At 38.5% G+C, this 13,338-nt stretch overlaps 2 protein-coding genes and 1 long non-coding RNA gene across 7 annotated transcripts; 1 reads left to right on the top strand and 2 right to left on the bottom strand.

The window, feature by feature from the left end:
• Nucleotides 1–278: 278 nt before the first annotated feature.
• On the bottom strand, nucleotides 279–5,242 carry LOC140818730 (uncharacterized). 4 transcript variants are annotated; one of them, XM_073178772.1, is made up of 5 exons: nucleotides 5,099–5,242; nucleotides 4,871–4,974; nucleotides 815–876; nucleotides 650–708; nucleotides 279–551 (listed from the first exon to the last, which is right to left on the bottom strand). In XM_073178772.1, the coding sequence occupies exons 2-5, from the start codon at nucleotides 4,963–4,965 to the stop codon at nucleotides 534–536; spliced, it is 234 nt and encodes a 77-aa protein (XP_073034873.1). In that variant the 5' UTR covers nucleotides 4,966–4,974; nucleotides 5,099–5,242; the 3' UTR covers nucleotides 279–533. The 4 variants fall into 4 exon arrangements, with proteins under 4 accessions (XP_073034873.1, XP_073034875.1, XP_073034874.1 ...); XM_073178774.1 differs by having other exon boundaries at nucleotides 4,886–4,974; XM_073178773.1 differs by having other exon boundaries at nucleotides 4,871–4,979; nucleotides 5,105–5,242.
• Nucleotides 5,243–6,926: 1,684 nt separating this feature from the next.
• Nucleotides 6,927–7,976, top strand: LOC140818731 (uncharacterized). Of its 2 annotated transcripts, none has more exons than XR_012115042.1 (5): nucleotides 6,927–6,992; nucleotides 7,355–7,453; nucleotides 7,566–7,665; nucleotides 7,757–7,869; nucleotides 7,959–7,976. It is a non-coding gene; the product is annotated as an uncharacterized lncRNA (long non-coding RNA). The 2 variants fall into 2 exon arrangements; XR_012115043.1 differs by having other exon boundaries at nucleotides 7,558–7,665.
• Nucleotides 7,977–8,917: 941 nt separating this feature from the next.
• LOC140818350 (selT-like protein) lies at nucleotides 8,918–12,460 on the bottom strand. The gene is made up of 4 exons (XM_073178282.1): nucleotides 12,226–12,460; nucleotides 12,045–12,109; nucleotides 10,843–11,161; nucleotides 8,918–9,336 (listed from the first exon to the last, which is right to left on the bottom strand). Exons 1-4 carry the CDS (start codon nucleotides 12,403–12,405, stop codon nucleotides 9,235–9,237), a joined length of 666 nt encoding a protein of 221 aa, XP_073034383.1. The 5' UTR covers nucleotides 12,406–12,460; the 3' UTR covers nucleotides 8,918–9,234.
• Between the last annotated feature and the right edge of the window lie 878 nt (nucleotides 12,461–13,338).

Genomic DNA, 13,338 nt, shown 5'->3' with positions numbered 1-13,338 from the left:
TTTTCCTGATATGGCAGAGTTAAATAATCATCATGAACAACTCAACTCTGACATTCTTTCACAAGTATTTATGCTGTTTTACCTCTTGAAATTCTTCCATGGGCAAGCGATGTAGCATCTAAAATCTTCCCGACAAAAAACATAAATTGTATAATCAAGTGACATTTAATAGCTGTACATTTATCAACCGGTTTACATATAGGATATGTTCGGGATTCAAGACTTGGGATGACTTAGCTGTGAACAAATACGCGAGACCACCTCTGTGAAACAACGCGGCATATGAAGTGTCATTTGCACATATAGTGTCATTTATTTATATTATCATAAAAATTTAATAAAGGCAGTTCAATCTTCAAGATCGAATTATTTCAAACACCACCACACCTTATAATTGTATGCTACTGCGATACACCCCCTCTTCAAAGCAGGTTCGGTGGGAGCTTCATCAAGATCTATACACATCGAACATATACTCTCCGGCAAAGTACTGCTACTGCTACTGTGTACCGGTAGGAGAACATCAACAAGCATCACGAGTTCTTAAATGACTACATAAAGGTAGAGGCATCCTCCATCAAACATTTAACACATAAATCCTACATAAACATCAGGGGAAAAAACAACCATTGTACTCTGAACACGATACCTCAAAGTTCTTTGTTACGTCCTTCATGTGCTCAGCTAGTTCTTTCTTCTTTTGAGCGGCTGCCCGAAGCAAAACACAATTTGGTAACAGAGGAATCAGCATTAGAAACCCAAAAGATTTAAACAAAAGCAACATAAAATATGAAACAATCAAATATCTAGATACCAATATCGGAAAATTCCTCTATCCGCCTTGACGTCCTCACCGCAAACCTCTGGAAACTAGGACTGAGGAAAAATAGGATAGCAAATTTCAGAACAATTCACTCGAATATCAAAAGCATCCGATTTATAGAACAATTGCAAGGATCTTTGTCGTTAATTTTGTGTTTTTTTGGCGGGGTACATCACTGACTTCAAATGAGAGTATCTGACAAAAACAATCACTTCGATTAAATTCTAAAAAGTGGATGCTTAATTAATCGCATCAAAGCATAGACGAAAATATGTGCCCCTTAGACGAGTTTTTAGAAACACTTGTATAATATATATTGATGCGATCCGGGTGAAATGGGTGAGCCGGGTCGGGAGCTCCACCGGATCTGCTATCAATATAATGATGGGAATAAGAGCAATGAGATATATCTCCGTAATATGGCTTCAGCTGTAACCTGCACACAATGAAATGAACTCGTGAATGGGCGCCGGAGGGGTGTCCGGCGTGGCCACTCCGATGCTTAAGTCAGCAGGGTACTCAAGCAAGAAAACCAATGTAGCCAAGTGATGGCTGTGATATTGGTGTGAATGAATGAATGAATGTAAATGTAAAGAGAGAACCTGATATTTATAGTAGGAGAAGTAATAATGACCTCGATTTGCGTGTACACCTACCACTCATAGCATTTGATGTTGACTTCCTGTCAAGCTGTCCTATTTTCCCATCGTATCACATCAATAGGATTATGTCGGGTGCGCTTCTCGAGACAAGATCTTATCTTCTGAACCACTTGAATGCGACACTGTAATCGAGGTGCCCGGGTAGAATGCCTTATACAAGAGATTTATACAAGAGTCCGAGCCTATGACTGCCCGGAGAGCAGAGCATGGGCTTCCACCTGCCCGGCTCCAGAAGAATCCACCTGCAGACTTACTCGAATTTGGGAATCCACTTGATATTCCGGGTCATCCATGACCCGGGCTCTTACGGGGGTATCATCACACATCCCTTAAATAGTCGGGCTAGAGTCATACTCGCTGTCCCGATCAGTCATGCTTGGATTCCCAAAGAGATAATCAATCTTGTTCTATAAAAGCATCGGGGGCTTCATGTCTCCTAGAAATGAGAAGAAATGCCGGAGTATCGTGCCTCATGGACTTGAGATAAGATGTCGAGGCCTTTTGTCTCTCGGACTTACTGGATAACTAGGGTACGGAGCCCGGGACTTGGAATGGTCGAGGTGCGGAGCCCCGAGCCAGGGTGTAGTGCCCTGGGCTTATCAATAACCAAGGTGCGGAGCCTTGGGCCGGGGAGCAGGTCCCGGGACTTGGAATGGTCGAGGTGCGGAGCCCCGAGCCAGGGTGTAGTGCCCTGGGCTTATCAATAACCAAGGTGCGGAGCCTTGGGCCGAGGAGCAGGTCCCGGGACTTAATAGATAACCAGAGTGCGGAGCCCTGGCCTTCATAAATGGTCGAGGTACGAAGCCCCGAGCCAGGTTACGGATCCCTGGACTTAATAGATAACCAGAGTGCGGAGCCCTGGCCTTCATAAATGGTCGAGGTACGGAGCCCCGAGCCAGGTTACGGATCCCTGGACTTAATAGATAACTAGGGTGCGGAGCCCCTGCCTTCATAAATGATCGAGGTACGGAGCCCCGAGCCAGGGTACGGATCCCTGGACTTAGTAGATAACCAGGGTGCGGAGCCCTGGCCTTCATAAATGGTCGAGGTACGGATCCTCGAGCCAGGGTACGGATCCCTGGACTTAATAAATAACCAGGGTGCGGAGCCCTGGCCTTCATAAATGGTCGAGGTACGGAGCCCCGAGCCAGGGTACGGATCCCTGGACTTAGTAGATAACCAGGGTGCGGAGCCCTGGCCTTCATAAATGGTCGAGGTACGGATCCTCGAGCCAGGGTACGGATCCCTGGACTTAATAGATAACCAGGGTGCGGAGCCCTGGCCTTCATAAATGATCGAGGTACGGAGCCCCGAGCCAGGGTACGGATCCCTGGACTTAGTAGATAACCAGGGTGCGGAGCCCCTGCCTTCATAAATGATCGAGGTACGGATCCTCGAGCCAGGGTACGGATCCCTGGACTTAATAGATAACCAGGGTGCGGAGCCCTGGCCTTCATAAATGATCGAGGTACGGATCCTCGAGCCAGGGTACGGATCCCTGGACTTAATAGATAACCAGGGTGCGGAGCCCTGGCCTTCATAAATGGTCGAGGTACGGAGCCCCGAGCCAAGGTACGGATCCCTGGACTTAGTAGATAACCAGGGTTCGGAGCCCTGGCCTTCATAAATGGTCGAGGTACGGAGCCCCGAGCCAGGTTTGAGAACCCTGGGCTTATAAATAACCAAGGCGCGGAGCCTTGGGCCGGGGAGCGTGTCCCGGGACTTGGAATAGTCGAGGTGCGGAACCCCGAGCCAGGTTTGAGAACCCTGGACTTAATAGATAACAGGGTGCGGAGCCCTGGTCTTCATAAATGGTCGAGGTACGGAGCCCCGAGCCAGGTTACGGATCCCTGGACTTAATAAATAACCAAGGTACGGAGCCTTGGGCCGGGGAGCATGTCCCGGGACTTGGGAATGGTCGAGGTGCGGAGCCCCGAGCCAGGGTACGGATCCCTGGACTTAATATAATGTGCCGAATGCCGGGGCCTCATACCTCCCGGGCTCTGAATATGAGTGCCGGGGCCTAGTATCTCCCGGACTTTGAATATGAGTGCCGGATGCCGGGGCCTCATACCTCCCGGGCTCTGAATATGAGTGCCGGGGCCTAGTATCTCCCGGACTTAAAAGATTTTGTTTCTCCTGCTATATTAGTTTTATTAAAAACCAAATCACTAACCTGGAAATACTGAATCCGAATTCATTTTCGGTAGAGTGAAATTCTCTAGTTGAGCTAGACTACAGCTGTATGCTACTGAGTACATAGCAAATACTCTTCCACGTCAATCCGGAATAGCTGCTGAGCTTCGAGCTCATATAAAATCCACATATAAGATCTGAATGCCGAGCTGGTCGGACTTCTATGTTTGCCAAGGAGAGTTGGGCTTACTGTGGTGCCGAGCAAGGTCGGACTTGCTTCGAATGGAAACCATATCTACGTCTTGAGCTCAAGTTTCCCACAGACGGCGCCAATGATGCGATCCGGGTGAAATGGGTGAGCCGGGTCGGGAGCTCCACCGGATCTGCTATCAATATAATGATGGGAATAAGAGCAATGAGATATATCTCCGTAATATGGCTTCAGCTGTAACCTGCACACAATGAAATGAACTCGTGAATGGGCGCCGGAGGGGTGTCCGGCGTGGCCACTCCGATGCTTAAGTCAGCAGGGTACTCAAGCAAGAAAACCAATGTAGCCAAGTGATGGCTGTGATATTGGTGTGAATGAATGAATGAATGTAAATGTAAAGAGAGAACCTGATATTTATAGTAGGAGAAGTAATAATGACCTCGATTTGCGTGTACACCTACCACTCATAGCATTTGATGTTGACTTCCTGTCAAGCTGTCCTATTTTCCCATCGTATCACATCAATAGGATTATGTCGGGTGCGCTTCTCGAGACAAGATCTTATCTTCTGAACCACTTGAATGCGACACTGTAATCGAGGTGCCCGGGTAGAATGCCTTATACAAGAGATTTATACAAGAGTCCGAGCCTATGACTGCCCGGAGAGCAGAGCATGGGCTTCCACCTGCCCGGCTCCAGAAGAATCCACCTGCAGACTTACTCGAATTTGGGAATCCACTTGATATTCCGGGTCATCCATGACCCGGGCTCTTACGGGGGTATCATATATATATATTATATATATATATATATATATATATATATATATAAACACAAGAATTAGCCTCAGACTAATAAAATTTAACGACAGATAGCTGTCATTTGTATCACGGAAATCATTACAAGCCTACGGAAGTCATCATCGGCAAACACTGCTCACGAAACCTACATAATTCTGAAGAAAATTGCATCTCCCCATTTTCACAATTAAAGATCAAAAGAAAAGAGCTACAAAAACCAACAAGGTAAAATATTTACGCAAAAATCAAATACCTGTTAGCGAGCCCATTGACAATGAGCTCATTCGCCACATATGATATGACTCTGTGAATGAAATTTCCACCCCCAGCCATTCTTCAAATCTGAAAACAAAAACGAATCATGAAAAATAACAGCTTTAACATTTTCAAGACCACACGATTCAAGAAAATAGTGAGACACAGAGCAGGAGTATACAATCATGAAAATACTTCGAGATTCCAATACCTGAACGCGATTCGGAAAAAGAAACCCTAAACCCACCCACCCTGGATTCAGGAATCGGGTGACTGTCAATTGCTATGTCCTGTCGACGGCCTTTTTCCTGGCGTAAATGGTCGTGCCCTAATTCTTCCATTTCTTGTGTATATATACCAAATATTTTTCTCTTGAAATATAAAATCATCCTAAATATATTTGAAGTGAAAACTTTTTTTAAAATAATTTTAGGATAGCTTGTAATTTTAAAATATTAAGTAACTGTGCGTGATTTTTATTGTATGTATATCATTTTGTTGAGTGCAATAATTATCCCTACTTGTTTATAATTTATTTAATATTTTAAAGAGTATAAAGAACTAAAAATATTAAAGAAACGGGAAATTCGAAATAAAATGAAATGATACGATGAACGTAAACATTTAAAAGATGGTTGTTTACACTTATTTTTTTTTTAAAAAATATACTTCATATTTATTTCTTTACTCTAAAACAGATACGTCCTCGAATGATTTTTTAAATATAATGTCTTTTATGATTGTCAGGTTTTTTCTAGCCAAATTATTTTTTTGGTTTTGTTTGTTTATTTGGTTTTTATTATATATTATAGTAATTTGTAGTGTCCTATTTCACTGTCTTTTGTATTATTTTTAATAAAAAAAATTATCTTTTTTAACGTGATGGTGTTGATGTTCATATAAAAAATTTAACGTGATCGTGAATTCAAGTTTTAATGATAACAAATTCATGAGCTTTATAAAAAAAAAATTAAAAGAAAGAAAGTGTATTTGGAGAAAGAGGGACATTTGTATACTTCATCCACCACATGTTTACTTATCACAAAAAAATTTTATGAGACGATATCACGAGTTAATTTTGTGAGGTGGATATTTTATTTGACCTGAACCATGAAAATATATTATTTTTTATGCAAAAATATGACTTTTCATTATAAATATAGATCAGATCGCTCGGTTCACAGAAGAAATACTCGTTAGTTATTAATTAGACACCTTGTTATAACTTGTGCTCCGATGCACGTGTCGCGTGCTTATACAGTTAGTTTTTTTAACCAAAAAAGAAGAAGAAAGTATGTAAGATTTAAAAAATGCAAAAAAAATATATAGGGTTTTTGTAAATAAATAGTCACCAAAATATAATAGATATATCAATTTTATTATTTTATTGAGGTAAGTGACATTTTTGTAAATAATAAAAAATCAATGTTACCTAATAATTTAATTTTGTCATGAATTATGTTGAGATAAAATTATCATTAATTGAAAACAGTTAACTGAAGACTAATATGGATGATAAAAACAATTGTAGTTTGCAGATGGGATTTCTTTTCATGCTCTTTCATGAAAGTTGAGTGCTTTGAATTCTAATTTAAATTATTTGATACAAAAATTTTTGAAACTTTCGTGTAATATATATTATTCTCTTGAGAAAAAAGCTGATCCATTTGAAGCAAAATAATCCGACATCGATACTTATTTTTGTGGATACCCTCTCAATATATCATCGAATATTGCGGGTGTCATGAGATTTGTTTGATTGATCCAAAATCGTGAACTTTGCGCTAGACAAATCTTTTGCATTCTTGTTTCAATGAACACTATTAGATTAATGCTTAGTTTTGTGATGACAAAATACTTGTGTTTTTCCCTATTAGTCAATTAAGTTGTGTGAATGAATGACAATATAATTTGCATACTTTGGTAATTACCTCAAATGAAGTTATCCTACTGATGTTTGAGGGGTAACTACACTTACTCATGATCCTTATTTTTGCATCACAGCCTTCCGATTCAAAAAAAATAAATAAACAAAGATTGCAAGGTGATGAAGGCTTGTTAAGTGCAGCTTATGCAGAAGAAATGCAAAAGCTTGCTAATGTAAGGTGGGCAGGGCCGTGCCTATTAAGAGGCAAATGAGTCCAATGACTCAGGCTCATATCTTTTTTGGGGCCCAAAAATTTTTTTAAAAAATTATTATATATAATACTAGTTACTAGATAGCCCAAACCAAGTATTTATTAAATAGAACTTGTTTAGCATGTTATCGATTTATTCCCCAATCTTCTCCAATATTCATCTGTAGACTAGCCTTAATCGACTTCAGCCGTTGCAATCTTTGTTTATTTATTTTTTTGAAAGAATATATTCATTTCATTGTCAATTACGAGTATGATATTAGCCTGTTGATATTTCTTTCAAATTTGGTAGCTCACAAGTGAATTATATTTACATACTGTTTCTCCAGATATGTTTCATTTGACTTCCACCAAACTCGTGGCAATGGGAGGTTCGATAATATACAACTTCTGTATGACGAAATTTTGGAAGACTTTGAGAATCAAGGGTGAGAACTGGCTTTGTTTAACATGGTACTTTTTCCTTTTTCGGAAATGGTTAGTTTTATCATTTTGATTCTTCTTAGTACTCTTTTAATAATTTCTATTCCAGCTGAGCAGATACTTCCTTCTAGATTCTGAAGGGAAGATTCTGGCAGAACAAGGGGGAGTAATTTGGTCTAACTGCATTGATTGCCTTGACAGAACAAATGTTACACAGGCCAACTCGTCAGTTTCTTTTTTTGTTGATTGCGAGTGATCAAGCATCTTTCCAAGTATTTGCAAATGATATGTTTGATTTTCGCTTGCAGAGCTACCTTGCTTGCTCGGAAGTCTTTAAATTTTCAACTGCAGCGAGTCGGTTCACTATCCTCAACTGTGTGTATTTCAATATTTATCGAAGATTTTGAACTCTTCAAAACTTGTATGGACTACGGATAATCATCACTAACATGATTAATTATGAGTAGAATTTGTTTTTTCTTGTGCTTAACCTTGTGTTTTTTTCAACAGTATGGGTGGACCAAGGAGCGAATATATATATATATATATATATATATATAGTCGGTGTAGAGCCTTGTTTTATTCTTCTTCTATTGCAGATACGGAAAGCAGACAATGGCAGGTATCATCAAAGATGGGATGACTGATGAGTGCCATCTCAAGATATTATTTGAACAATTTTCAAGATGGAGTTCGACAGGCAAGCCAACTGAAATGTTTTTCGACCATCAGCTATTCCATTTACTTGCCAAAAGGTTCAAGTATTTAAATCTAGATTAGATTTTAACAACAAAACATAATGTACAACACAGGATGCCATAGATTTTATCAGTGGCCGCTACACTGTGAGCAGAAATGGTCGCTCCCCTTTCCAGCATAAAGGATTTGATTCCCTCTCGGTAAGACAACACCTCTTCTGCAAATTACCTTCAACTGAGGTTTCATGGAACGGTATATGAATCGCACGAGTAAAATGTGCATGTTATGTCTTGCTTATTGTTCTTTCAACCTTGTTGATGGTGTCCTTTACTTCTCTCCATTGAAAACTATACCGTATCTTCCAGTCGCATCAGCTTTAGCAATCGGAGGATTGACGGCGACATCAATCACATTAAATCAAGGTATTCAACATATTTTTAATCATATTGTGTAATGACATCTTCAACCGTAGTGTTGTTTTAGCGAAGGTCTCGCCATGTTTACTTTTTTGCAGCGGGATCGACGAAATGCACAACACGTTCTATCTTCAATTATCTGTGCTGGTGTAACTGCTGGATTGATAGCAATAATTAAATCAAATGGAAGACAAATTTGTTCAAAGCCACGCTTGTGTAGTCCCTTGTAAGCTACTTATTTCACGTTGTATAATTTGTGAATTTTAAAAAAATCGAAATATGTGCATATGTAAGCTTCTAAAACATTAATTATTCATGAAACTTGTCAGCAAAAATTTATGGGGAACAAAAGTAAAAAAACAAAGCTAGTTTATAGATTATGGCCCCCAGAATTTCCACACTTGAAATACAATTCGATGAAAAAAAGGACTTCCATAAATAGTGTGACGCATCAACTTAGTTTGCATAAGACAGAAACTTTAACGTAGAAAATGTTGTAATTGCAGTTTTTTGTTCTGTGAACAAGTTAACCACAACTCACACAGATGAGACTTCAAGAAGAAACAAAATCATAGCTTCTAAAGGAACTGTATTTTCTTTTTGGTTGGCTGCGATTTTAAATCCGAATGCATACTGCCTCTGACTCCAGTCTTCTAGGACTATCGCCCACGTTAAAGTCCCCCCATCACTCTCCAATTTGCAATCCTTCTGCTGACAAGATCTTTCAGCTCAATTTCACCAGGGAACCTGCTCTCCTTTATCTTTGAGAACACCTGCATTGAGTGAGATGATGAGAAAAAGACAAAATAAAGAATTCGTTTATCTACTCAGTACTCGGCATGAAATCAAAAAAGAAAGTGTACTCCATGTGTTCATCCATCAGAACCAAACAGATCACAGCATTAGAGATATCATGGGAGCCTCGAATAGAAACTAAATGAATGGGAACTTTTTAAGCCACTTGTACTTGCCGCATGAGTGTTGCACTTCTCAGTAACTAAATGAATGGGAACTTTTTAAGCCACTTGTACTTGCCGCATGAGTGTTGCACTTCTCAAATAATTCGTCATTGACATGCGAATGAACAGACCAAAAAGAAGGCATTAACTGTAGGCATTAACTGTAAATTGGATTGTATTGAACTATAAAAGAACATAACCCAGAGTTTCCTCTTTACATGTGTTCTCTCCACCTTACCCTAGCTAAGCTAGTAAACACTCAAGTAAACAAATTAACTGAATGCCTCTAACGAGCTACGACTCCACATTTTATTCCCCTTCCCTTACACATCTAGATTCTTCCATGGGCTTGAGACTACTAGGCCTATGGTCCATAGTAATAAAGTCACTAACAATGAGGCTTAGCATGTTTACACTTGAATGCATTCAAAACATGGAAGCAAAGTATCAATGAAGAATGTACCTCCAATAAAAATGATACGCATATTGTACAATGCCAATTACCAAAAAAAAGAGCATTTGAGGCATTGGACGGACAGACTGGCCCAATGCCCCACACTCAAAATTTTATAGTCAAAGCATTAGATGTTTGGGCGCCCGGCACTGCAATTTATCTAGTCGCAAGGCACAGTAAACGGACTCATACAGACGAGAATGAATGCTACTATTTATCTACTCACCTATGAACTGCAAACAATCTGCAACTACTGTGCTCTCGGTGCAAGCAAAAAAACTGCGACTACTGAACTCTAGATACATGCAAGAATAAACAGCACTTTAACAAAAGAATCACCTTTTTCTAAGCTAAAAGAATCACTTCAAAGATGATAGTTCAGTGCACGAAGACATTGGAATGCAACGATCTATTTTTTAAGCTTAAAGAAATCACTTGTATTATCTTAGAGAATTGCACGACGAGATTGGAACAGAACATATATCTGCCAGCATTAACACGGGCAACATTTAATAGAACCAACATCTTAAATGTTATTTTTTCCGGTAAGAACACACTTGACCCTTCAGTCATACAAACTGACATCAAGCACTGCTGTAGAGAAGATGATCCATATTCTAATCTTAATTCACCTGTCATACTCAGATATCCTAATCTTAATTCACCTGTCATATTCAAAGCACACACGGTAAAACACATTTGAACCTTTCAGTCATACAAATATGCGTTCTTGAAAAAACCTCCATACGTTAATTTTAACTCAAGCATCAGATGCAACAACATGCAAAGCTACACAAGCCGCGAGAAAATGAAGTTGAAAGCAAAAGGTTGACACAAGTATATACAAAAAGAGAGAAGAATAGTACCAGTTCACCATTACAATACACTTCAAAAGCCCCTGAACTCTGCAGGAAGGATTGAAGGAAGTTTCCAAGTAGCCAAATGCTTGCCATACTTCCAAATCTATTTGCTCGCATGGAATAGTACCATTGAGGGGGTGCAGCAAATCCAAGACGAGGGAATATATGCTCTCCAGCCACTATAATTCCAATTGCACCAAATTGAACGACTGGTACAACTTTGCTCAACAACCGTTTCGGTAGAGGAGGCGGGTAATTGGCAAGAACAACGTGCATTCCAGGAAACTGACTTTCCAACATGTTCTTCATTGTCACTGCTGTCCCTCTGAGAAAACAGAAGTAGCATACATGTAACTCTATACTACCGTAAAAGCATGTTACATTTGCCTTTTGAACTGATCAAACAAAGAGCACTTTGTATTTCTTAAAATACTTAAAAAAGCATTTTCAATTCACATTCCAAATAATAATCCCAGTCACAATATAGAATGCAAATAGTGAGAAAAAGCATACTTCTAGTCTGCAGGCTTGTTTATACAATTATACGTGAATAGAGAAACAAGTAAAGAAGAAATTGCTTTAGTCATTAGTGCGCAAGATTGTTCTACACAATCTTGCCTTAGTCATTAGTGCGCAAGAAATTGCTTTAGTCATTAGTGTGCAAGATTGTTTATACAATTATATGTGATACAATCACATTGCACACATTACAAGTAGTAGAATGATACTGGAATTCTCTCTCCTTTCTTTTCTCTGTGTTCTTCCCCAGTTCCCTTTCAATTTCCTATTCCCCTTCTTCAATTCAAAGGAGCAAACAGAGTGAATTATTAATCCGATTTTGACTGAGAAGGAACATATCATATATAGACTCAATACATTTAAGATGGACAAAATTTTTTTTTTAAATAAAAAAAAATACATTAAAAAATCAAAAATTTCCTTGTTGAGGCACTGTCCAGCCCTATTTACTTACATAAGAAGCACTTAATCGTCTATAACCTTACTGCACAAAACTGAGTGTCACCACAAAAATCCTCAACAAATGCTTGTGGTCAAACACACAAAAGCCTCAATTTTTCAAAGAAAACTCGTCTCACAACAACAAAAGAATCAACAAATTTACCAAAAGAGTATAAGCTAAGTCAAGGAACTATTCATTTAATTAACATAACAATCAATCCCCATGATAAGAAAAGGAAACCAAATACCTATAGGAGCAAGAAGAACAAAAGTCGATGCTTACAGTATTCCCATGGCCAATCCCACTATCTTTCTGCCAAAATAAAACATTAATTAAAAATTCATTTCTTATAATCTAGCAAAGATTACAACTTTCTCAACGAACGCTTAAATAATCGAAGAAATTCAGGAAAATATAGGTATTTCAACCTGGGTAGGGAACTCTAGGGGTGGTGGTTGCTGTCGGATCAGAGGCTGTGAATCGGAGTGGTGGTGGTGGTGGTGGTGGTGGTCGGCGGGTTTAGGGGGCTGCGGAGAGAAGAGTTGGATAATGTCGGAGCAGAAGAGGAAGAGGGGCAGACCCACCAGAAGAAGTTGTGTTCGATCCATGTTTTCGCCGGAGTTCTCTGATCGATCTACAACAATGAAAAACAAGAATATCTAAATAATCCAAAAAATTAAAAAGTTTTACCAAAATATCGAATATGTCAATATTACGGACATAATAAAAAAAACAAAAATTTGTGTGAGACGTCTGACAGGTCCTATTTTGTGAGACATATCTTTTATTTGAGTCATCAACGAAAAAATATTATTTTTTATGCTAAAGGTATTATTTTTATTCTGAATATCGGTGAGGTTGACCCATCTCACACAAAAAAATTCGTGAAACCGTCTCACAAGATATTTACTCAATAAAAAAATAAGTAATCATATTTTTGAGAGATGGTAGAAAATCATAATCATATCAATTCATTTTGATATCATAATTACCTTTTTTAAAGATTTCTTACACCTATAAATATGTCATTCATGTAACCATTTTGATATATTGAATTTGTTTGTTTTGCTTGCATCTGTTTTGTATTCTCTGGTCAGTATTTTGTATTCACTTATAACAGTATATCAGCATGATTGCACTGATATAGATGCTCGTCATTTTTAATTCTTAAATTTTGCACTGATATAGATGCTCGTCATTTTTAATTCTTAAATTTATTAATTCGTGGCATCTTATATGCACGTTAATTATTTTGTTTTCTTTCTTTGACCCGTATCAATGCATTACCATCTCATAATATGTTTACAATTCAGGTAGTATATTTTAAATTTTTTTTGTGTATTTATTCTATTGTTTTTCTATGGATATTATATAATTTGTTAACTTATAAATTGATTTATATAGATTTGATCATGTCTCATATTTCAAAGCTTGAATATGTCGCTCTAGATATATCCAGCAACAATTATCTCTCTTGGATACTAGATGTTGAAATACATCTAGATATTATGGACACTGAAAATATCATTAAAGAGAAAAAC

The sequence above is a fragment of the Primulina eburnea genome, chromosome 17 (genome assembly GCF_022965805.1).
Source record: "Primulina eburnea isolate SZY01 chromosome 17, ASM2296580v1, whole genome shotgun sequence".
NCBI lineage: Eukaryota > Viridiplantae > Streptophyta > Magnoliopsida > Lamiales > Gesneriaceae > Primulina > Primulina eburnea.
The sequence above is the reverse complement of the archived record's forward strand: the minus strand, read 5'-3'. Positions and strand labels throughout refer to the sequence as shown.

Excerpts from the sequence above, each read along its gene's own strand:
- LOC140818730 (XM_073178772.1), bottom strand. The coding sequence starts at position 4,965 with ATGGCTGGGGGTGGAAATTTCATTCACAGAGTCATATCATATGTGGCG. Across the intron at positions 877-4,870 it reads AACAGGTATTTGATTTTTGC|TCCTAGTTTCCAGAGGTTTG; the intron begins GTAAATATTTTA and ends ATTTTTCCTCAG. Across the intron at positions 709-814 it reads AGAGGAATTTTCCGATATTG|CCGCTCAAAAGAAGAAAGAA; the intron begins GTATCTAGATAT and ends TGCTTCGGGCAG.
- LOC140818350 (XM_073178282.1), bottom strand. The coding sequence starts at position 12,405 with ATGGATCGAACACAACTTCTTCTGGTGGGTCTGCCCCTCTTCCTCTTC. Across the intron at positions 11,162-12,044 it reads TGTTCTTCTTGCTCCTATAG|AGGGACAGCAGTGACAATGA; the intron begins GTATTTGGTTTC and ends CTGTTTTCTCAG. Across the intron at positions 9,337-10,842 it reads TGTATTGTAATGGTGAACTG|GTGTTCTCAAAGATAAAGGA; the intron begins GTACTATTCTTC and ends CACTCAATGCAG.